We start from the raw sequence: 24,217 nt of genomic DNA, 5'->3' as shown, positions 1-24,217 counted from the left end.
ACTTACAGGTCAAACCTCACTGAAAAAAAAAAAGAAACATTCATTTGAGATGGAAAAGAGATTAGAACTGTTTGCAATGCCTACATGGATATATTTCTCAACGCAACACAAAAAACAGTTTATATAGAGTATTCTTTTTGTGCAAACTTTCAAAAGTAAGAGATTTAACAGAAGTTGCCTTTGAGGAATGGGAGCTGAGGAAGAGAAGAGGAGACTTTGAGTTTCCTACTTTGTACACTTCTGTATTTTTGTATTTGTTATAATGAAATATATTACTTTTGTAATATAATTTGAAAAACTAATTTTTTTAATCAAAGTAATCTAATTAGATTCTTTTCCTCTTTATCACAAACATCATTGCTATCTAACAAAACAGCTACAAGCAAATGGCTGTCCTCTCATATCTTACAGGGCTTCAAAACGAGAACTTGGATTTTGTTTTCATTATTCATTTTGTCATAAAAACCTTTTTCCTGGTATGCGCATGCCCTCTAGGCCAGGACTTTCCAACTACAGTAAGAACATTAGTGGGACAGAAGAGTGTGAAAGGGACTCAGCATCATTATCAAAATTAATTCACTCTCCATCAACCCACACCATCTGCTGAGTATGCAGGGCTGAATACACCTGTCACTGATTCTTCAGGCATGCTCTCAGCACACAGGCAGAAATCCAGGAGAGCAGGTTTTTTACTATATTTTAAGTAGTAACAGGAAAGATTTCTCAAAAAAGGCAAAACACATTTTTATGTCTGCAAAACCTTCAATGAACAATAGATAACAAAATAGGTACAATCATGAAGTATCCTTATAAGAAAAATATGGGTTTTTTGTTTTCATAATAGCAGGACTCCTATTCTTGGGAATGGAAAAGGCTATAAAAAGGTAAGAACCACTGCCCTTAACTTGGCAGAGTCTCATCAGCCTACTTTTTCAGTTATTTTGATTTCTATAAACTGGTCTCTGCTTTTCGAAAAGAACTTGTCCTAGCTAAAAAGACCATTAGGTCTCCCCAGTCCTCTGATTTAAAACATTTCTCTTGTTCCTATTGGTGAACATAGAAATTACTCTTCTCCTTGGAAAAAATAAATATGCATCTCAGCTGTGGCTTGATGTCCACACTAAAAAGTTCCCCTAATACTTAATTTCTACATCCTTTTCCTGAGACCCTCCTCAGTCCCTCCCAACTGTCTCCTGGTTTATTTGCATGAATTGATGATATTTTAAAATTTTTTTCTCTTCATAATCCCCATAGCAACTGGTTTCTCTAGAAACTTCCTCAAGAAGTCCAAAGATATCATATCTCTTTTAACTGAGAGTATTTTGAATAGAATTAGCACAGGAAAATAAGCTAGTTTCATTTAGTAAGTCTTTGGCCTTTTTTTTCATTTTTTTTTCTATAGTAAAATAAATTTTTTTAAAAAACTGTCAACTCACCTGTATAGAATTTTGAGGGTATTCTGTTTATAAGTTATTAAAGAATATGTATGATTTTATTTTTTTAAAGATTTATTTATTTATTTGCAAGTCAGAGTTACACAGAGAGAGAGAGAGGTCTTCCATCGGATGGTTCACTCCCCAATTGGCCAAAACGGCCAAAGCCAGGAGCCAGGAGTTTCTCCCAGGTCTCCCACATGGGTGCAGGGGCCCAAGGACTTGGGCCATCTTCCACCGCTTTCCCAGGCCATAGCAGAGAGCTGGATCGGAAGTGAAGCAGCCAGGTCTCAAACTAGCGTCCATATGGGATGCCAGTGCTTCAGGCCAGGGCGTTAACCCGATGTGCCACAGCACGGGACCCAGGATATGTATGATTTTAAAAGATGCAGTCTCACCCATTTTAAGGAGTTTTTCACTTATTCATTCAAAAAGTATTGAGTATATGAAAAACTATGCTTGAAGCTGTGATTCAGTTAAGAAAAAATTCAAAACTGCCTTCCTGCATCTGCAATTGTGCTAGATAACAATAAAAGGCAAAGTATAATTAAACACTGAAACTAAAGCAGCCCAACTATTATTTTTGGTTGAGGTAAGAGGATGGTGGTATTTGAATCAGGCTCTGAGATATATACAATCTGACAAGTTCAAAGTGTTGAAAACATTATCCCAAGCATCATTCCAGACTGAGCGGGCAGTATGAATATTTACATACAAGGAAACTGTAGAATGTTTGGAGGGATACTAAGTAGATCACTTTGGCTAAGGGAGAGTAAATTGAGACACACAAGCTAGGGCTAAAAAGGTAGGACACAAGGGTAGAAGACCAGTATAGAAAGTCTTGATTTTCTATAAAGTTCAAATTTTATCTCATAAGTGGTTGGATTAAATAGTTAAAACAGGAAATCAGTCTAAAATAAATAAGAATAATCTAAAAGAATCTTCAAAATGTCTCAAAAGTCAGGCTTTCTCCCTGTCTTCAGTTCTGTTTTTCCTTCCTCCATTTTCCTACTCTACTTTAGTCAGAATGATCTAAAGAATGACACAATTCTATTCAATTTTTAAATGGTGTCATTCTCCTACCTAAAACAGTTCAATAGCTTTACTGTGACTTTCAGATAAAATCCTAGCAATACAACATAACACAGGACCTTAGGATCTGGCCCTAGCTTGTCTCTCCAGACTTGTCACTTACACAACAGGCATCATTCAAACCCCTTTCCATCTGACTGAAACATCCTTCCCGCCTCCCTCTTTCCCTTTTATATCTGGCTGTCATAACTCATTCGGACGTTTCTGCTTAGACACTTCCCTTAAGAAGGTTCTCACGAGTGCAGAGGAGAGGTAAGTTCAAAATTTTAGCTGTGCCAAGAATGTATGAAGTGAGGATTAAATCAATTTCTGTGCCCCTCTCCTTCTCCCTCCTCCCTTCTTCTCTCTGCTCTCCCTCTCTCCTCTCTCCTATCTAATTTGTGTGTAGGTATATATACATATATGTATAAAAATTTTGTGTGTGTATATGTACTCTAGAGTCTCTAATATTCATTTATTCATTCCAACTATGCTGAAGACTTTGTCCAAGTATTCTGAGAAAATAATTAATAAAATGCATCCCTATTAACTGTTAAAAAAAAAAAAAAAGAAGAAGGCGGCGGCTCTCAAAGCTTCTCAAATTCAGTTTCAGGTCCCTGCAAAACTATGACAATACTTAGGATCTACACCCTTGTTTGTAGCACACCTTCAGAACAGGGGTGGTTTCTCTGACTTACACTAAATGGCCAGGAACATAAGAAATACCCCAAAATACTTGTTTAAAAAAATCAAAACACACAAGAAAAGTTAAGTCTATAGAGGCACTCATAAAATAGTAAGAGTTAGGCACAGATTCAGGGATAGACTCACAGCAATAGAAAAGAAGGGATGAACGGGAGCACAGTAAAAGGAAAGCTAAATGTAATATTAACAAACCTGAATTCTGAGTTGACATAATTTGGTATATATAATAAGGTCCATCTTGCACTGTAGTTGCCAAGTCCTGGCTGAGCATCAGAATAATCCAGGGAATCAGGTATTTTGTTGTTGTTTATGATGTATTTTAACTTCCCCTAGACATTCTGTCATATAATTGACTGGTGTTTAGGAACTACACGGATATATCACAAGGTCATTCCTAGTACTAATGTTCTAACTTAACCAAGATATCCAGGATAAGTAACTGAATCAACTTGATGAGTAATTGAACGTTACAGCAGAAGGGAATTACACTACTTAGATTTTTAGGCTGGTTTACCTGGAGTCACAACTCACTTTTAACAGGCGGCCAATAAACATTTGCCTAATGAAGACAACAGGGAACCAGGGAGGGGGAACAGACTTGTAAGAAAGAATAAGTGACATGACTTCCCCAACTGACACTCAACCAATTATCTGTCTTTGAGGCTGCCTCAAAGGAAATCTCTTCCCTTCTGTCTTAAGTGGATATATATCTTTGGCATTGCTGTTTTGGCTATTTACAGTGACTATCTTCTCTGAGAAAGGGCACCCGATTCCTCTTTAAAGAATTACCCTCCCCAATGAGGGACGGTCTTACAAGCATTGTAAATCAGGTCCTACCCTCCCTTAGCAAATACAGACTTTGTCCTTAACTTTGAAAACCTGAGTAGTGTTCCAAAAACAGAAAAATTAGAGCTCATCCATAATGCAGCGGCATTAAGTTCATGGCTGCTTCCTAGATCCCCAGGCTACTCTCCTTTCTCCCTCTCTAACTCACTCTTGTTCTGAAGCTTAATGATCACTTCTATCATCTACTTATAGTATTCTTCTAGTAAGCCCTTGTTTTGTTTAATAAGTCACTTCAATACACAGTATTTGTGAACAAATCAACAAAAACGAATACAGTACTTAATAAACCACCTTCATTGTCTCACTGCCTTAAAGAGTTCCATCTTGTACCCAACCCATACTGTTCTACTCTAGTTTCTGCACTGGGAAGCCATGCATAACCACTGTGGTCCTCCAAACTGGTAGGGTACAGAAAGAAAAAAAGCAAAAAGTTAAGAAATATTCAGCCCTACATGCACACATCATTTTAAATTTTCTAGCACTCATATTTGAAAAAAGAAAAAATTAATTGTAATGATATATTTTATTTAAAACAATGTCCAAACTATTATTTCATCATGTAATCAATATGAAAAAAATACCAAGATGTCTTACTTTTCGTTTAAGTTTTTGAAATATGCATCTTATGCATCCAGCAATATCAGACCAGATGCAAAGTTTTCACAGGTTCAAGTGAAATCTATTTCTTCCCCCAAAAAATAAAGATATATACACACAAACAAATGTGTTACTTTTTAATTTAAGCTAAAATTAAATATTCAGTTCTTCAGTTGCATTAACCCCATTGCAAGTGTTCAGTAGTTCCAAAGAATTAGTACTTAAAGTACTGAGCAGTTAGAGCCGTGAAGAACTCAGGGAACCTTTTCTTCCTGGATCCAGTAGTTGGCAGCACTTTTACACTTCCAACAAATTCCATTATGAAAGAACTTGGAATTGTGTTAAGTACTATTTGAAATATTTCTTCTCTCAAAACCAGTGTTTTCGTGGCTTTGTAACCACAAGTTAACATTTGAGTATAAGACTTATGTTCTGTGTTCTACACTTCAATAAGCAGCAGTACTCCTTTCAGGGATTGTAATTCAAAGCTAAATTAGAGAATAACACCAGCATCCCTGTTAAGCACCAGATCAAGTCCCCGCCGCTACACTTCTAACCCAGCTCCCTGCTAATGTGATGAGAAAGCAGCAGAAAATGATCCAAATGCTTGGTCCCCTGCCACTCGTGTGGGTGATCCAGGTGACAGTCCTGGCTCCTGACATCAGCATAGCCCAGCCCTGGCTGGTGTGGCTATCTGGGGAGTAAACCAGCAGACAGACCTCTTTCTCCATCTCTCCTTCTAACTTTGTATTTCAAATAAATAATTTTTTTAAAAAAGGCTAAAATTACCCTATTACTCTTAAGCTACTTCTCATTTACTACATTTTGAGGAGTAGCAAGAGACTTGGGACTAATTTTACTAATTTTACAAGTACTTTCATCATCAAGTGATAACATAGAGTTTTAGTGGCAGGTTGAAGAATCCGAATTTTATCCCTCAATCAATAACAGCTATCATAAATTTTGGAGTAAAGGAGTACCAACATCAATGTTTAAGGAAAACAAGTCAGAATTCAGTGGGTAATCAAACTAGTAACAACAGAGGCCCACAGGGAAGGTATAGAGATTCCAGCATCCTTAGCCTTCATATGCTGTCATTTCTCCAAGGAATGCTGCTTTCCTTTTCTTAAGCTGACAAGACATGGACCAATCCTTTAAAACTGACTTCAGAGCCACCTTTTAGTTCCCTGGAGGAAGACGGTAAAATAAGTCATTTCTTTACCTGTTCCTGCAACCCTTCTTTCAAAATCCCAAACAAGTCAAAATTCAGAGTAAAATAGTGGTTGCCAGAGGTTGAGAAGTTGTTTAATGCGGACAGTTTTCATTTTACAAGATGAACAGCTTTGTGTATTGATGGTGGTGATAGTAATACAACAAAGCTAATGACTATAAGGCCCTTCCCCAAACTAACTCCTCTCCTTTCAGCTCTCGGTTTAAATGTTACACTAGTAGGACTGGTTTCCAGGCCTGAATAGTTTAGGTATTCTTGCTGTCACTTCTGATGTATTTCATATGTTTCTCATAGGGTAGTTTTTATCACAACTGTATTCTATACTTAATTATGTGGTATATTAATTTGCTCAGACTATAAACAACAGACTAGGTGGTTCATACAACAGAAACTTATTTTTCGCTGGCGCCATGGCTCAATAGGCTAATCCTTTACCTGCGGCGCTGGCACACCGGGTTCTAGTCCCGGTCAGGGCACTGGATTCTGTCCCGGTTGCCCCTCTTCCAGGCCAGCTCTGTGCTATGACCCAAGAGTGCAGTGGAGGATGGCCCAAGTGCTTGGGACCTGCACCCCACTGGAGACCAGGAGAAGCACCTGGCTCCTGCCTTCAGATCAGCGTGGTGCGCCGGCCGCAGCAGCCATTGGAGGGTGAACCAACGGCAAAAAAGAAGACCTTTCTCTCTGTCTCTCTCTCTCACTGTCTACTCTGCCTGTTAGGGAAAAAAGAAAGAAAGAAAGAAACTTATTTTTTCACAATTCTGTAGGTTAGAAATCTAAGGTCAAGATGTTAGTAAATGTAGTTTTTCCTAAATTCTCCTCGGCCTGCAGAAGCCCTCTACGTACACACATACCTGGTATTTGTAGGTAATCATTTCCTCTTCTTGTAAAGAAATCAGTCATATTGTATAAGGAACCACTCTAAGTGCCTCATTTTATCACCTCTTTAAAGACCCAGTCTCCCAGTCACAGTCACAGCTGGAAGTACCAAGAATGAGGACTTTCAGCATATTAATTTGGGGGGACACAATCCAGCCTATGACATGCTCAACTCTATTGTTCCCACTTGGCAAACTCTGGTAAGAGGGCCTTTGTCTCGTTCTCAAGACCTTCATAACTTCTGTTCCCTCTTTTGAGTGCACTCCTCCTCCAACTCTTCATATAATAGGTTTTTCTCAATTTTCAAGCCTCAGTATCATCATCTGGTAAGGGTCATCCCAGACCACCTTGGTTGAAAGAAGCCTAAAAGTCACTCTATCACATCACTGTTTGCTTTCACCCATGGTACTCACCCCTTACTAACGTCCAGGGTGTCAACTCCAGGAAAAGGAATTCATGTATTTTTATGCACTAATGTACAGCAGTGTCTCAGTGAACTGTGAATGAAAGTTTTTGTGATTATTGGGCACATTATAACTTTATTTATTCCATTAAAAAAAAAAACCTGTAGGGTCTTTTAATACTCAAAACGCTTTGCAAAGCTCAACTTTTTAACATTTAGCAGCTGTGCAAACTCCAGGGAATCCCTTCTCTTTGGGTCTGAGAGTCCCTAACTACACAATGACAACAATATTTTCTCCAAAGGACTAAATAAAATAATCAGGTAAAGTACCCAACTCAAGAGTTTCACAGATACTGCATGTGATTAGCTGAAATTCTACGAGGTTAGATGTTTCCCAAAGTGTGGGACCTGAGAATGATGTGGGGAAAAAAATTCATAGACTTCGGGTGGCAAATAACGGAGCATCAGAGCTTTTCATTTTTCAATTGCTTGGATTAGAATAGGGTCTCTTCGGAGTCAGCACTGTGGCGCAGTGGGTTAAAGCCACAGCCTGCAACGCGTGCAACCCACGTGGGTGCTGATTCGCGCCCCGGCTGCTCCACTTCTGATACAGCTTTCTCCCTACGGCCTGGGATAGCAGTGGAAGACAGCGGTGTAGACGACTAGATGGCAAACACGCCAGAGGCCTCCCTCGGGCCACAAAGGGCGGGAAGCGGACCCCTGAGGCGGCGCGGCCCAAGTCACCGGGGACGGGCGCACGGGCCCCTTCCGTGTCCGGTCTCTCGGGGGTCCGCCCACCGGGTACCGGCCGTTCTCGGCCCCGCGTCGCCGAACCGCCGCCTTACCAAGAGCGCCTCAGGCGGCGGGACCCTCCCTGAGGGACGGCGCCCAGCGCCCGGCCCGCGCCGGAGCGCGAGGTCTGGGGGCGGGGCGACGCACGTTACGTACGACGACGCAGCGCGCACGCGGCAGCACGCACGCGCGGCGCCCCGCGGGAGCCAGCATGGCGGCCGAGCGCAAGACCAAGTTGTCCAAGAACTTGCTGCGCATGAAGGTGCGGGGATGCTGGGGGAGCCGGGCTGGGCAGTAGGGGACTCCGGTCCTCCAGACCCGCCCGGGCCGGCAGCGGGCGTACGGAGAGCACCAGCGGGGGGCCCAGGGGGGCTGCCGGCTGCTGGGTCATTCATTCCCTGAGCGCCTGCCCCTGCGCTGGCACCGGGAACTGAACTTCCCCGTTTAGCCAGACTCGCCCCTTCAGCCCGCGGACAGGAGCCGGCACTTCCGTAAGCAGGCAGGAAGCCCACGGCGTTCCGAGGGCAGGGTCGGGAGGCGCTGGGCGCCGGGGGCTGCTGGCCGGAAGTGTGCGGCGAGGATGCCGCGTCCTGAACCGAGAGGAAAGCGAGGTCGGGAGGGCGAGCGGCGAGAGCGAAAAGCGGAATGTGTGCACTCGTAGGAGCCGAGGGGAATTCGGAGTGCCTGGGGGCACGGAGGGAGTTGTGGGCCAGGTGAAGACTGGTTTTCCGTTCGTCTTGTGAGCCGGGGAAGCTATGGGGCGCGAAGCTGTCAGCTTCTCCGGCTGCTTTGGTCCTGGGGAGAACACGTTGGTGGGGGAAAGCCAGGCAAGGGGCAACAGTGGAGTCAGACCCGCTAGAAGCCCTGGTGAGCCGAGTAAGGGGTGAGGGTCGCAGGGGAGGTGGGAATGAGGTGAAAAGGGTGGGTTGTGTCACCCCGTTTTAAATCGGGTTTTGGATTTGAAACTGAAGTGATTTTTATATTTGAAATGGAGTCAACCTAATTGTAATTTCATAGTGGAAAAGTTAAAAAGGAGGCAGTGGATAAAACGAACCCGGGAATGACCACAGGGAAGCAGCAAAGCCTGAAGACTTCATTCATGGCTCTTAGTCTCTGCTGTGTGCCAGGTGGATTTTAAGTGTCTTGCATCTATCTATTAGCCCATGTAATTTACATAGTAACCCTCTGAGGTGGCTACAGCCATTATCTTTCTTGTACAGCTGAGGCAACCAAACAGCAGTAGGTAACTTACCGCAGTTACACAGTGACTGAGTACTAACTTGGGCATCCAGGTCCTGAACCCCTGATCTTAAGTACTACCCTTTGCTGCCTGTCACTACTTCTGGATGCAGACTGTTAGATGTCGTGCCTATATAGTGCTGGAATGTCCAGGAAAAACAAGGCATCAGTAATGGAGAGTAAACAGCGCTTGTGCAAGGTGTGACTGGCGTTCAGGATGTACCAGGATGAGTACTGGATGGAGTCAAATTGTTGCGTAACTTACAGCTGGTAAAGTTGTCTCATACATGTGAGCAACATGTGAGTCTTGACTGAATAGACTTTTCTTTTGTTGGTGGTTTGTAATCGTCGATTTCAGAGAAATGGAGTGAGTTGATTGAGCACACATTGAAAAGATTTTAGTGTTTCATTTAGTTCTTGTAATAGGCCAAGTGAAGATGTGCTGGTGAACTAGGGCTGTGTCTGAAGAGCTGACTCTGCAGTTAACAAGAAGGAAATGAACTTAAAACAGTTACTACCCCCATCCAAGCAGAAGGGAAGAGGAAGACTTAACTGGATGTAGGAGCAGAGGAGAGGGCAAAAAAATTATCCACATTCTCTATTTGGGGTTAGCAGCTTTGGTCATTGGTAAGAAAGAGCTTATTGATAGGATGGCAGGAGACACTAAACATGCCGATGGAGTGGAGTGTCCTGCGTGAAGGCATGGGGCATCTGTGCCCCGGATATGATTATAGCTGCCGTAACTGTTCAGCTAGAGCCAAGTAGAGGGCAAGTATGAGAGCACTGACTCATTTGTTTTCAGTGTTCTTTAACTCTTTTGATTGAGTTAACTGTTGGAGGAGGAAGCTCTTGGTGGGAAGTAGAAAAAGAAGGATACAGGTGGAAAGTCACTAGTAGGACCCAGTGATTGTAGAGAGGATGTGTATTTGCAATTTTAACTCTTTTGGAGTCTTAGGACAGGACTTGGTGAACTTCTTTGTTTGTTTGTTTCTTAAGATTTATTTGAGAGGCAGAGAGAGAAAAGTCTTCCATCTGCTGGTTCACTCCCCAAATGGCTACGACAGCCAAAGCTGGGCCGATTCAAAGCCGGGAGCCAAGAGCTTCTTCTGGGTCTCCTACACGGGTGCAGGGACCCAAGGACTTGGGCCATCTTCTGCTTTCCCAGGCCACAGCAGAGAGCTGGACCAGAAGTGGAGCAGCCAGAACTCAAACTGGCACTTATATGGGATGCTGGCACCGCAGGTGGTGGCTTTATGCCTTACGCCATAGCGCTGGCCCTGAACTTTGTCTGTGAAGGGTCAGATAGTAAATGTTTTTAAGCTTGTGAACTAGGCCAAATGAGCATGGCTATGTTACAGGAAAACTATATTTGCAGCACACATCCAGCCTGCTGTGGGCCTCAGTTCTGAGTGGAGGCTAGACCACTGGCTTTGCCGTGTGTTCTCAGATGCTGGGGGGTTAGGAGAGTTTGGGAGAAGCTTGATTCATATTCACAGGGTGTTCTGTCATTTCCAGATCTACAGAATGTATCATAAAAAACAGCTACTTGATCATAATGGGAGATCAAAGGTCAGTTGGTCAGGATTGATGAGTTTGACCACCAAGGTATGAGTGATAAAATGAGGCCTCTGCATTATGAAGAGAATGATCCAATAAAGATAATCTGGAAAAATAAGACATGCAGACTCATTTATACTCAGAGACCCTTTATTGAACCCTTGTTGTATACCAGGTCCAGCCTAACTAGCAGTTACACAAGGGGAGTGAGAGTGCTGACACCGATTCTGTTTTGCTTTTACAGTTCATGCAAAGGGGATTGGACTCGGAAACCAAGAAGCAGCTCGAAGAGGAAGAGAAGAAGATCATTAGTGAAGAACACTGGTACTTGGATTTGCCAGAGCTGAAAGAGAAAGAGTAGGTTTATTTGGATATATATTGATGATTCTTGGGACATTCAGAGGGAAATCCTTGTCATGTGACTCGTCACTCCTGTGACAGAAAGCCCATAAAATAGGTTCTCTTCAGTTTCTTGAGTCAGCCTTTTAAGTAGTTTTCTAAAAAAAATAAATAAATATTAAACTTAGAAAAGTTCTAAGTGGTTTATAAGTTTTTACTGATTCCCTGCCATTATCCCCTTTTAAAAATACTGAATGGAGGAACATAGCCCTTACCTCTGATAACAGAGGACCTTTTGAAGTAGCTAGAATATTCTTTCTCTCATTAAATTCCAAAAGTTGGGTGTGTGCTTCAGACCAGCAGTGTTGTTTCAGTGAGAACTCCTCACAAGGCCGAACTTTTAAGACTGTTGGGAATGGTGTCTTCTTTTTCTAACTGTAGATACTTTTCTTACCACTCAGGTAAGTTTCTTAGGCTATTGAGCGTGCCAGGAAGTAGGCTAAGCACATTGCATCCCTTGATTACTGAGTGCTCACAGGAAACCTACGAGCTGCCTCCCTCCGTGCCGCACATTGTCTGGCAGAAGAAACTGAAGCTGAAGAGGTCTTGACTTTACCCATCCCTCGGCTGCTCAGTGCTGAGGCTGGCATAACTCACTCAGCTGTGCCTTGCACTTCTAGACGGCTTGTCCTTATAAACGGTTGTAAAGGAAAGAGTGATGCATTCACATCATCCATTAATTCATTCGAAAACTTACGGAGCTGTTTATCATTTCTCCTTGGAACTTTTCTTAACTGGCATGGAGGAACTATGGGGTTGTTTTACATCAGTTTTTGTCAGATCGCTGATGACGCTGCTGTTATCCTCAGGCATGTTTGTCTTTCCTTTTTTTTTTTTTTTTTTTTAAGATTTTATTTATTTATTTGAGAGGTAGAGTTACAGACAGTGAGAGGGAGAGACATAGAGAAAGGTCTTCTGTCCGTTGGTTCACTCCCCAAATGGCCACAATGGCCTGAGTTGTGCTGAGTGAAGCCAGGAGCCTCTTCCCGGTCTCCCACGTGGGTGCAGGGGCCCAAGCACTTGGGCCGTCTTCTACTGCTTTCCCAGGCCACAGCAGAGAGCTGGATTGGAAGAGGAGCAGCCAGGACTACAACCGGCACCCATATGGGATGCCAGCACCTCAGGCAGAGGATTAACCTACTGCGTCACGGCACTGGCCCGTCTTTCCTTTCTGTAACTGGTTTTTGTTCTGTTACATTCCCTTCTTCATCGGGCCAACCTTCTCTGGGCCTTTTTGGGAAGACAGAAAATAGGTCCCACCAGGAGGGATGGAAGGAAAGTGCCTGGTTTCCTCCGCTTGCTGTTCGGGGGAAGCAGAACCTGTCAGAGATAGAAGGCATTGAAGGTCAGGGAGGAGCAAGGAGCCATTACTAGTAAGGAGCCATAATTTAATTTTGTGCCTGGACCAATATCACAGCAAGTATTCCAGCTGTTTATTGAAGGGCAGGACTGTTTCTGACTTACCAGTATTTTCTATCCCGCAATACAGCATGTTCTTCCTAGAAAATGACCTTTAGACTCCTTTTCTGGAAAAGCAAATAGTAACTTCTTGCCAACACTCAGCATCCTGTTTATGTATAGGTGTGTATGTTAGCTCAGGATGTTGGCAGGAAAAGGTAAGGAGAGCTTCACAGCTTAACGAGTTGTAGGCAGGTAGGAGCACCCCTAGGAACAGAGCGGTACCTTGTGTCTTGGCTAGTGGAAATAATTCCTCTCCAGCCCAGGAGGAGGTGACTACTAAATCTGGAAACAGGCTGTGTGGAGAGAGCATCTTGCAAGAGTTACTACCTTCACTCAAGGGCACAGCCAGCCCCATGTAATGAATCCTGCAGGAAGGGAGTCAGGTACCCAGTGGCAAAGGAGTCACTCAGTATGCTACCTTCAAGTCACCCTCCCAGGACCTCCAGCATGGGGAGAGGGTGGGAGGTAGACCTGCAGGAGCAAATGGGTCCTCTGTCCTTGGCGTATGTGTGTGTTCTTGTGTTTTACTCCCATGTAGAGAGACAGCGGAATGAGTTAGGCTCCCTAGGCAGGCAGACCTGGGTTTGATGCCCTGTTCTGCCACTTGCTTTTCACCTTGGATGAGTTCTTTAACCTGTCTTTTGTCACTTTGGGGCACGATAATAGTATCTGATACATACCTTGTGGAAAGCAAATGAGAAAATGTACATAAAGCGGTCACCACAATGCCAGGTGTAAGGCACAATCAGTGTTGGCGCTAATAGTCGTGTGTCACTTAACAGTGGGGATGCGTTCCAAGAAATGCATCGTTAGACCATTTTGCAGCTTGAACATTATATATAGAATATATATATTATATATATATTAATTATTATTATATATATAGAATATATATATATAACATTATATATAGAATATACTTCCAAAGACGAAGAGATCCATGGTGTCACTGAGCAGTATAATCTTATGGGGTCAATGTCTACATGCATGCATCAGCTGAAACTGTTTGGTACATGGCTGTGCTTCAGTATATGGAACTCACCCACTGCTTTGTGCTTATCTGAACTGTTCCAAAGGGTTACTGCTATCTGTGTAATTAGAAACTTGATCTGTAGGATTATGTGTCCCCAAATCTAGAGGTTTCCTTATTTTTATTTTTATTTTTATTTTTATTTTTATTTTTATTTGAGTGGCAGAGAGACAGAGACCTTCCATCATCCAGTGGTTTACTCAAATGCCTGATACAGGCCAGGTAGGCCTGTAAGTCAAGACCAGAATTCAGTTCAGGTCTCCCATGTGAGTGGTAGGGACTCAACTTCATTCGCTGCTACCTCCAGAATGCAAATTAGCAGAAAGCTGGAGTCCTGAGCAGAGCCAGGGCTTACACCCAGGCACCCCAATCTGGGGGTGTGGGATGCAGACTTCTCCATCAGTAGTGATTGAACCAGTGGTCCAGACAGCTGCCCCTAGAAGTTTCCTTTTAAAATATTAGCTGTATCAGACTGTAATTCAGTAATGACCATGGGGCTTATTCAGTGTTAACACCTCCTAACATGGAACACGTTTAGGTGGTGGCTGGGCTGTGGGAGGGAATGAGAGTTAAGTATCTTTGCCTCCACTTGGAACAGCTGACGGGATTTCCTAACTCTAAGAGCTTCTTGTAGGTGGCCGCGACCTCGGTAGCCACAGTGCAGGTCCATGTCTCCCTCTCCCTGATCTGCCAGCCCCACCTCTGTGGAGGGGCCTCTCCTGAACAGAACCCCCTGATAAACTTGTCCATGTACAACTCTGTCTCGGGATCTGTTTCCAAAGAATCCAATCTTTGTGTTCTGTACATATTTTTTTTTTTTAAGCAATCAAAGACTGAGATTAATAAAGTTAAATTTTTACTACTTCATCAAGAACATTTTATGTGAGCTGGCTTTTTTTTTTTTTTTTTTTTTTAATCTGTGAGAGCTTAGTGACAAAGAATAAGACTACAGATGCAATCTGGGATTACTACTGTTCTAATTTGTGTTGAGATTTAATTTACCCATAGTTGACTTTGCACTCTGCACATGTCAACACAGTGGATTGGAAGTGGAGGAGCCGGAACTGGAACCGGCACTTGTATAGGGTACCAGCATAAGCTTACCTCGCTGTACCACAACTCAGGCCTCTCAATTGCTGTTTTGGTTTAGAGGTTAACCAAAGAATATTGTTGCATTCGCCTGTTTATGGACATTGGTTTGTTCCTAGTGCTTGCCTGTTGTGGGTGAAGCTATTATAAACTTTCATATTCAATTTTTGTTTTATTTTGGGTTTTTTTGGTACACATTTTCATTTCTCTTAAGTGAATGGTGCCTGCCGAGTAATGAGGTTGGCATATATTTAAGTCCATGACCAGTTTCCAAAGTGGTTGTAACACTGGACCCTTGAACTGCGGGAGCATGTGCCATCTGGAAGTTTACAGTCCCATTTGGTACTGTGTACCTTTTAAATTTTACCCGTTCTACTGGCATCTCATGGTTTTTGATTTGCATTTTCTGTCTACTTTTGTAAAGTACCTTTTCAAATGTTCTGGCCATTTTAAAAATTGAGAGTTTTTTTTTTTTTTTTTTTACGTTTTCTGGTGTTGTACAGCACATTATTTGTCTGCCCTTCTGTATTCGTACTTCTATCAAGCCACTGTATTTCTTGTGCATTTCACAAGAACATCAATACATTTTATCCCTAAACACTTCAACATGCACATCATTAATCAAAATTCATTACTTATGTAGGGCTTTCTTTTGGTTTTTTGGGGGGATAAAAACATTTTTCTGTATATAGCATTTGTTTATATTCTGCATATAAGTCTTTTGCCAGATATATGTACTGTAAACTTTTTCTCTGAGTCAGTGACTTGCATATTTATTTTCTTATTGTTGTTTTTTTGATGCGTAGTGGTTTTTGTAGATTTCTTCCATTAATTTTTTGCCCTTCATGGTAGATTCTTTCTGATTCCTACCTACTGAACTTTTGGCTATACCAAGGTTATGTTGGACCACTTAGGTAATTTTTTTTAAAGATTTATTTGAAAGAGTTGCACAGAGAGAAGGAGAGACAGAAAGAGAGAGAGGTCTTCCATCCACTGGTTCACTCCCCAAATGGCTGCAACAGCCAGAGCTGTGCTGATCCAAAGCCAGGAGGCAGGAACTTCTCCCAGGTCTCCCACAGGGTGCAGGGGCCCAAGCACGTGGGCCATCTTCCACTGCTTTCCTAGGCCACAGCAGAGAGCTGGATTGCAAAAGGAGCAGCTGAGACACGAATTGGTGCCCATAAATGCTCTGTGCCACAGTGCCAGCCTGGAAAAATTTTTAATAATGAATTCAGGTTCTTTGATAGATATTGGACTATTGTTTTTCTCTTAAGATATTGTTTCTTATTTTTCAGAATATCTACCCTTTTTTTTGTAGTCTCCATATGTCCTGTTTCATGATTACTTTCATATTTTCATTTAATTTTTTTTTTTTTAAGATTTATCTATTTGTAAGTCAGTTACAGAGAAAGAGGGAGAGAAAGAGTTTCCATCTGCTGCTTCACTCCCCAAGTTCCCACAACAGAGCCAGGCTGAGCCAGGTTCTTCACCTGGTCTCCCATATGGGTGGCAGGAGCCCAGATACTTGGGCCATCTTCCACTGCTTTTCCCAGGCACATTAGCAGAGAGCTGGATTGGAAGTGGGGCAACCAAGACTCAAACCGGCACCCATATAGGATGCTGGTCTTACAGGTGGCAGTTTAACCCTCTATGCCACAACTCTGGCCCCTTGTTTAAATTCTTGAGCATGTCTATAAAATCGCTGTAAAGTCCCTTCTGCTAATTCAAGCATTTGTCTTTCTTCTGTGTATGGGGTTGCGTTTTCCTGCTTCCTTGCATGTCTAATTTTTTATTGTGTGCCACACAATATATGTGTTACATTGCTAACTACCTGGGTTTTGTTGTCTTTCTGAATAGAGTATGAAATTTTGTTCCATCAGGCAGTTAATTTAATGCCAATCAGTTCTTGTTTTTGTTAGTGGGTTTTGTAGCTTTTCTTCTAGGCCTAAATTAGCTTATCTCCTGCAGTGCATCCTTGTGCTCAGTATCGCAGAGCCCCAGCGTGATCTCTCCTCTTTGGCCAGACTGAACTCATACACTTCCCTCCTCCGTGCAAGCCCTGGCATTTGTTACTTACACAGTTGCAGGATAAGTTCTTTCCCAGGTAGGAGAGGCTGGAAAATAGTTCCTCTGCCCCTGAAATCACATGCAGTTCCTCATCTCTGTTAGGTGATGAGGCAGGGTCCTTTAGATGAGACGTCATCGTGGATTATCTGGACGGCCCCTCAATGTGATCATGTGTTTTCTCAGAAGGCGGCCTGGAGGGATCTCTCTGCCCTGTAAAACACCCAGGGAAAGCGTTATGGCCACAGAGGCAGGTGGAGATGATGCAGTCCACAGCCAGGGAGGGCTGGCTGCCACCAGAAGCTGGAAAAACAAGGGCTGAATTCCGGTCTGAAGTCTCTGGCAGATCCCATTCCTGCCAACACGTTCGTTTCGTGTATCCAGCCTCCGCCAGAACACCAGGAGGTGGTTCTCCCAGAAAACGTCTCTCAGTAGTCATCTCCCCCGCTGCCGTGGACACAGCCCGTACATACACAGCTTCGCGTTCCCCCAGAGGGTCAAGGAGACCCCATATGCAAGTCCTGAATCCTTCTGTGTGGCTCCCCTGCTCTAGTATCCTGAACTGTATTCCCCAGCCAGCCCCCGGCCCCAGCCTTCAGTTTGTCTCCTGAGTTCAGCAGCGCTGAGCTCTCTTCCAGCTCCCCATCCCTGCTGCAGCGTCTGCAAATCGCCTGAAGGCACAAAGCTGTGCATTCATGGGGCTTACTTCATGGTACTTTCTTCTCAGCCCTCTGCTTCAATTTGTTCATTGTCTGAAAATTACTAGCTCTCCGTTTCCCCTGTTCTGTAGTTGAATATAGAAAGGAAGAGTTCATTGAGTACCAGTGCCCCCTTCTGGGCAGCAATGGAATAACCTGCTTTATCTTCATCCATTGGATGGTCTGTTATTTACTGTGTATCACTCTCTAAACTGTAGTTGCAAGGAAGCTGGTGAGATGAGTCTGGGTCGGCGTCCTGATGTCCATGACAGTTTATGAGACCAGATACAACTCAAAGTTTTGAGTAGAAAACAGAGGTACTCCCCACAAAGGGGAGAGGCTGGTAATAAAGAAACCACACCACTGCGGTCTTGTGGTCTAGGGGTATTTGTATGTCTCTAACATGTCATCTCCAGGGACCGGCACTGTGGCACAGCGGATTAAAGCCCTGGCCTAAAGCACCGGCATCCCATATGGGCACCAGTTCTGGTCCCAGCTGCTCCTCTTCTGATCCAGCTCTCTGCTGTGGCCTGGGAAAGCAGTAGAAAATGGCGCAAGGCCTTGGGCCCTGCACCCACGTGGGAGACCTGGAAGAAGCTCCTGGCTCCTGGCTTCAGATCGGCTCAGTTCCAGCTGTTGTGGCCATTTGGGGAGTGAACCAATGGATGGAAGACCTCTCTCTCTGCCTCTACCTCTCTCTGTAACTCTGTCTTTCAAATAAATAAAATAAATCTTTTTAAAAAATGTCATCTCCAAAGAGCAAATGGAGTGGTTATGCATTAGCTATTGTGAGGGAAGAGGCAGTCTTAATGGACCCTTTTCTAACTTGTTTTTGTCAAAACCTAAATCTCCTTGTCCATTGGCAAAGACCTGTTAAAACCGGCTTCCGTTCTGTTTTGTTCAGTGTGTACGTGCTGGCAAGGAGCTATGGGATGGAATTAGCTTGGCCTGCTTCTAATAGCAGGCTCCCTCAGTATTCTCCACAAGAATAGAGACTGTTTTCTGTCTGCCTGCTTCCTCAGCTCCTAGAACAGGGCCCGTACACCGTTGGGTTTAGAGGTGTTTGTTGACCGAGTGAATGTTGGTAAGAAACAGAAACTGCTCCCCACCAAGGGGGACGTGAAGGCCAGGTGTGTCCTCGCAGGTATACGCTGGAGCCTGTGGCTGTGCGTAGATGGATCGGCTCACCTGAGACGGGAGGGCGTGAACTGGGGTCCTGAGTTTACTTTTGGTTCAATCACCTGCCCCTTTTCCACTGTGCTCCTACAGCTTTCCCAGTATTCTTAGAATCGATTCCTTTTCTGCTGAGTCAGTCAGGGTCAGTCTGGGTAAGCTTTCTGCCGAACGCAATCCGGTAATGCCGCCCAGGCCTGATTTCCCACTGCTACTCTTGGGTGTTGTTTAGAACGTGGGGGTGCCAGGGTAAATGTCAAAGAGATGTTGCTTTGACTTTAGAAAATGCAAGTTCATTATAAATACTGTAGGTCTTTCCATTGTGTAGATATGTATGGAAATAAGATGTAGAGGACAGTGTGCTTCCCTACTGCATCTCTCCTCTCCTGTTGCCTTTGCTGACCAAACTGACCAGCTTTTACTTTTCACCTTAGTCTAGAAATCTTATATTCTCACTTGTTTCTACTGAGAAACGTAAGATTGATTTCTCATTCAAAGTCTTGACTTTTATTTGCTGTGCTTTGTTATAAGTTGACATGCTGTTAATAAAGGTCTATTTTTCTGTTTAGGAGTTTGATAATAGAAGAGCAGAGTTTCTTGTTGTGTGAAGATCTTCTCTATGGAAGAATGTCATTCAGAGGATTTAATCCTGAGGTTGAGGTATTAAATATAATTGCTTCAAATTTGAAATTTTTCCAGTTGAGTTTCTTCTACTAATAATTGGGCTAAGATTTTTTCCCCACCAGGTGCCGTTTCTCCTCATTATATAGAAAATGACAATTCTTGAAATATTGCCATAGCAATTTAAAGAAATTGCAGGCATTGCAGTCTAGTTTTATGATAGAATTGAGTAGATAATTTAATATGGCAGTATATAGTCCCTAACGGTGCCACTGACTTAGAATGTCAACTGGAGTCTTTTACAGGAATGTTGGGGTTTTATTCATATGAAGCTATTACAAAAAGTTATTTTCTGGCATCTATAAATGTATCTTTTCTAATGGAAAAATGTTACTTAAAAATTATATAATTTGACTTTTTATTGGACAAGTTTTAATCCAAGCTCATAAATAGATTTTTTTTTTCTTTTTTTTTTTTTTTTTAATTTTTTGACAGGCAGAGTGGACAGTGAGAGAGAGAGACAGAGAGAAACGTCTTCCTTTGCCGTTGGTTCACCCTCCAATGGCCGCCGCGGCCGGCGCGCTGCGGCCGGCGCACCGCGCTGATCCGATGGCAGGAGCCAGGAGCCAGGTGCTTTTCCTGGTCTCCCATGGGGTGCAGGGCCCAAGCACCTGGGCCATCCTCCACTGCACTCCAGGGCCACAGCAGAGGGCTGGCCTGGAAGAGGGGCAACCGGGACAGAATCCGGCGCCCCGACCGGGACTAGAACCCGGTGTGCCGGCGCCGCTAGGCGGAGGATTAGCCTAGTGAGCCGCAGCGCCGGCCCTCATAAATAGATTTTTAAATGAATCCTTTGGAAAGTTGGTGTAATTGAATCTTCATTTTGTAGCTGAGCTGTTCATTTGAGTTTTCTTTTTCTAGGTTTGTAGATAAGCAGACCTTTATTTCACAAATATTTATTGGGACTCTGCCTCAAATATTATACACTGTCCTATCAGGTGTTTGACCAACCAAATAGACATTTGTAGTATAAATTTTTGGTTTTGTAAACATGACTTGAAGCCAGTATTTCTCGCCCTTGGCAGTGTTGACATTTGGAACAGATCATCATTGGTGGTGTGACTGCCCTTAGCCTTGCAATGTGATTGACAGTTTCCTCCACTCACTCAATGCCAGTAGAGAACCCATACCCCCTGCAACCCAGGGTGGAAACCAAAAATGTGTCCAGACATTGTCAGAGATCCCTGTTGGGCAGAATCGTCCTTATGTAAGATCTTCTAGGATGCCTCTAGAGAGCCACAGTTAATGAGGTTAATTCTAGAATTGATTTAAAGATCATAGCTTTGGCTTCCTTTTTCCTTTTTGTGGGGAGGGGATGGGTGGGTAGGCCAGGACAATATGTGATAAGGAAAGTATGCTATATATACTTTATACAAAGTCAATACTATGTACATTTGTTTTTATTTATTTATAGATTTACTTATTTATTTATTTATTTACTTGAAAGGCAAAGAGTGAAATCTTCCATGTACTGGTTCACTCCCCAGATGGTCTCCTGTCTGGCCCAGTTGAAAGCCAGGAGCCAGGAACTCCAACCTGGTCTCTCACATGGATGACAGGAGCACAAATACTTGGGCCATCTTCTGTCTTCCCAGGCACATTAGCAAGATCTAAAACAACAGCCAGAACATGAATTAGCACTTTGGTATGGGATGCCAGATATAAGCAGTGTCTTGTCACCACAGTGCTAGTTCACAGGTTTGTTTTTAATGTATACTCTGTGACTAGTCACTTTAGAAAATGCAAGGAAGGAAGGAGGTTTGTTTGATTCATGATTATGGAGGTTTACAGTCCAAGCTTGGACTGCCATGGCAGTGGCAGAATGCACACAGAGGGGTCTAGCGTTGTGGCATAGCAGGTAAAACCACTGCCTACAGCACCAGCATCACATACGGGCACCTGTTCAAATCCTGGCAGAGCCACTTCTGATCCAGCTCCTTGATAATGGCCTGAGAAAGCATTGCAGGATGACCCAAGTGCTTGGATCCCTGCTACCCATGTGGGACACCAGGAAGAAGCTCCTGACTCCTGGCTCCTGATTTCAGCCTAGTCCAACCCTGACTGTTATGGCCATCTGGGAAGTGAACCAGCGGATGGAAGGAAGCCAAGAGTACCACTGGGCCTGATTCAGAATTGGGACTTCTGTAATAACCAACTCTGCCTGCAAAAACTGCTATCCAGTGACCTGAGGACTTTGCATGGACCCTTCTATGAAACAGCGTAACTGGATCAAGTTTGCACCCTCCCATGCCCCTGGGGTTTAAATTCCTATATGGGTTTGGGAGCCAAACTACAGCACCTTTCCCTGCTTTAAGCTTTAGGTTAGGTGGTGGAGTAAAAAGGGAAAACATGAGTGTGCAGTGTCCACAGAAGAGGATTAAGAGTGGGCAGGTACTTCAGTGTATGCCTGGTACAGGGGGAAGAGAGGCAGCATGGAGCTCAGAACCTGATGTGGGAGATTATTAGAAAATGGCCCTTAGTGAATTCTAAAAACCTGAATACATTCTATTTTCAGTCCTGTAAACATTGGGAAAATTACATGAGTCTGGTTTCTCATCTGCCTTCCTTTCTCATCCTTCCCTTGCTATAAAGAAGGTATGGCATGTTATAAAAAGACAGATTTTTGACAGGCAGAGTGGACAGTGAGAGAGACAGAGAGAAAGGTCTTCCTTTACCGTTGGTTCACCCCACAATGGCCGCTGCGGCCAGCGCACCGCACTGTTCCGAAGCCAGGAGCCAGTTGCTTCTCCCAGTCTCCCATGCAGGTGCAGGGCCCAAGCACTTGGGCCATCCTCCACTGCACTCCCGGGCCACAGCAGAGAGCTGGACAGGAAGAGGAGCAACCAGGACAGAAGCCGGCGCCCTCACCGGGACTAGAACCCCGGGGTGCCGGCGCCACAGGCGGAGGATTAGCGTATTGAGCCTTGGCGCCGGCCAAGATTTGTGTTCTAAAACAGTTTAAATTCATTGAGACCAAGTCTTGCCGTGTTTCTGATTCAGGGCGGAGCTCTGCCAGCACATCATTGTGTAAAGTATTTCAAATTTTGACCAGTCCCCCGTGTTCTGTGTCCTTAGTTTCTGACACCAGCTGCTTTGACAAGCCTTTTCTAGCAGTGAGGGACAGCAATGGCGTATTTTTCAGAAATTAATGCTTCAGATGAATGGGAAGAAGAAAGCAGCCGAGGAGGTTGAAGAGGAAGCAGTGGAGCTTGATGTGTCGGATGAAGAGATGGCTAGAAGGTAACAGTTACCCTGGGCAGTTCTGTAACCCAAGCCTGGCCTTCACTGACTCCACGTGCACGCCTTAGCTCTCAGTCGCCCCTAGTTTCACACGTGTGCTCAGTGGGAAGGTAGCTGATTCACTCCCATCGCAACCTGGCAGTTGAGGGTTTGTTTCCAGTGCTACTTCCCATTCGTATTTGAAATAGGCATCTCATTTTATTTAGGATATTGCAAAACAGAAACAACAAGTATGTACTTGTTTCAGAGAGATTCATGGTGCAGAGAGATCAGATGGTTTCTTCTAATCTTTTTATTTTTCTTATTCTTTAATTGGATTTGGTTTGATATTCTTGACAAGGCCTACTGAAAGTTAAACTTGTGCTGTGCATCACCTTAACAGATATGAGACTTTGGTGGGGACAATTGGAAAAAAGTTTGCCAAGAAGAGAGACCGTGCCAATTATGAAGAAGATGAGAATGGAGACATGCAGCCCATCAAAGCAAAGAAGATGTTCCTAAAGCCCCGAGACTGAAGTAGACACCCCCGGTTACAGCACAGGGAGCGGCTCATGCGGAAGCTCATCCTGGTGGCATCTCTGACATGGCTAATACTGTGGTGTTTGTTCATGAAGAGATATGTCCCGGTTTTGAAAACATGCTGTTTTTAGAACATGTGTGGTGGATGTTATACATCCTTTGCTTGGTGGCGGTCTTCAAGAGTGAGTCCCCAGCCCTCAACCTCCCAGCGTCCATGGGTACAAGCTTGCTTCCTAGAGGTTTTTTTTAACCTCCAATTTTTTATCATGCAGCTCTCTAGTCACTGACCTTGAGTTGACTTCATAGAAATTACTGGCCGTGTTTACATTTTACTTTCTGTTATTTATCAAGTCAAGCCAGTTCATATATACATTTGGAATCAGTTTATTATCTGTAAATTCATCCAAAACAAACATACTTCTCCGTCCTGAAGAATTTGCATATGCCAAGTCATTGTCAGTTTATGGGATAAGGGTTTTTTTGTTTAAAGAATTTAATTGTGGAAATTGTTGCATAATAAACACCTGTTTTCACATTTTTTGTTTTCTTTCATAGAATAATTTTAGTCTGATTCAGTTATGTAACTGAAGTCCAAATAGTGACTTTATAAAGTTAGATGTTAATTTAGAATATTGTGATACAGTGGGTTGAACCATAAGAACTTGTCTTTTATGGGTCAAACAATTATTAATTTCCTAAGAAATAGCCGAATAGAATTTACCACTGAGCAGACCATCCTCTGACCTGAACCCTGCTCTAGATGTCACGTGGGTTGAGTTATGTGTGTGGAACTGTCTGTCTGGATATGGGTGGGAATCCTGAAATCACTTGACTTTGGCCCCAGCAAATGAGATGTGTGTCTCTCTTCTGCTTCATTCTCTGCAAACTTGGGTTGTGCTTTTAGCCCTCTGGCAAGTTTTGAAAAAACTTACGTATTTGAAGTGAATCTGACGCTTTCTTACTCTTGAGGGTGATAGCAGTACACCTTGCAGCTCTCCCCGTCCTGGAACAGAAGCTGGAAGCTTTGCCGTGCCTTCCTGACACCACAAGTTCGTGGCCTGCTTGAAGTCATGTGCACCTTCATATTCTGCCCAGCATTTCTTCTGAGTGCTG

The 24,217-nt window shown here is 43.6% G+C and overlaps 2 protein-coding genes across 4 annotated transcripts in view; one reads left to right on the top strand and one right to left on the bottom strand.

Moving 5' to 3' along the window:
• The window catches only part of CDH13 (cadherin 13), a 1,467,366-nt gene extending 1,459,269 nt beyond the window's left edge, over positions 1–8,097 (bottom strand). Inside the window, exons 1-2 of the mRNA XM_051847323.2 lie at positions 8,008–8,097; positions 7,173–7,256 (exon numbers count right to left, since the gene is read on the bottom strand). The gene's annotated coding sequence lies outside the window, so the exon portion shown is untranslated. The remainder of the gene's footprint in view (positions 1–7,172; positions 7,257–8,007) is intronic.
• On the top strand, positions 7,993–23,639 carry MPHOSPH6 (M-phase phosphoprotein 6). 3 transcript variants are annotated; one of them, XM_002711659.5, is made up of 5 exons: positions 7,993–8,216; positions 10,995–11,107; positions 19,234–19,324; positions 22,488–22,585; positions 22,968–23,639. In XM_002711659.5, the coding sequence occupies exons 1-5, from the start codon at positions 8,166–8,168 to the stop codon at positions 23,098–23,100; spliced, it is 486 nt and encodes a 161-aa protein (XP_002711705.1). In that variant the 5' UTR covers positions 7,993–8,165; the 3' UTR covers positions 23,101–23,639. The 3 variants fall into 3 exon arrangements, with proteins under 3 accessions (XP_002711705.1, XP_051703286.1, XP_051703285.1); XM_051847326.2 differs by having other exon boundaries at positions 8,146–8,445; XM_051847325.2 differs by lacking the exon at positions 7,993–8,216 and adding an exon at positions 8,457–8,667.
• The last annotated feature ends 578 nt before the right edge of the window (positions 23,640–24,217 follow it).

This window comes from Oryctolagus cuniculus, chromosome 18 (assembly GCF_964237555.1).
Source record: "Oryctolagus cuniculus chromosome 18, mOryCun1.1, whole genome shotgun sequence".
Classification (NCBI taxonomy): Eukaryota; Metazoa; Chordata; class Mammalia; order Lagomorpha; family Leporidae; genus Oryctolagus; species Oryctolagus cuniculus.
The sequence above is the reverse complement of the archived record's forward strand: the minus strand, read 5'-3'. Positions and strand labels throughout refer to the sequence as shown.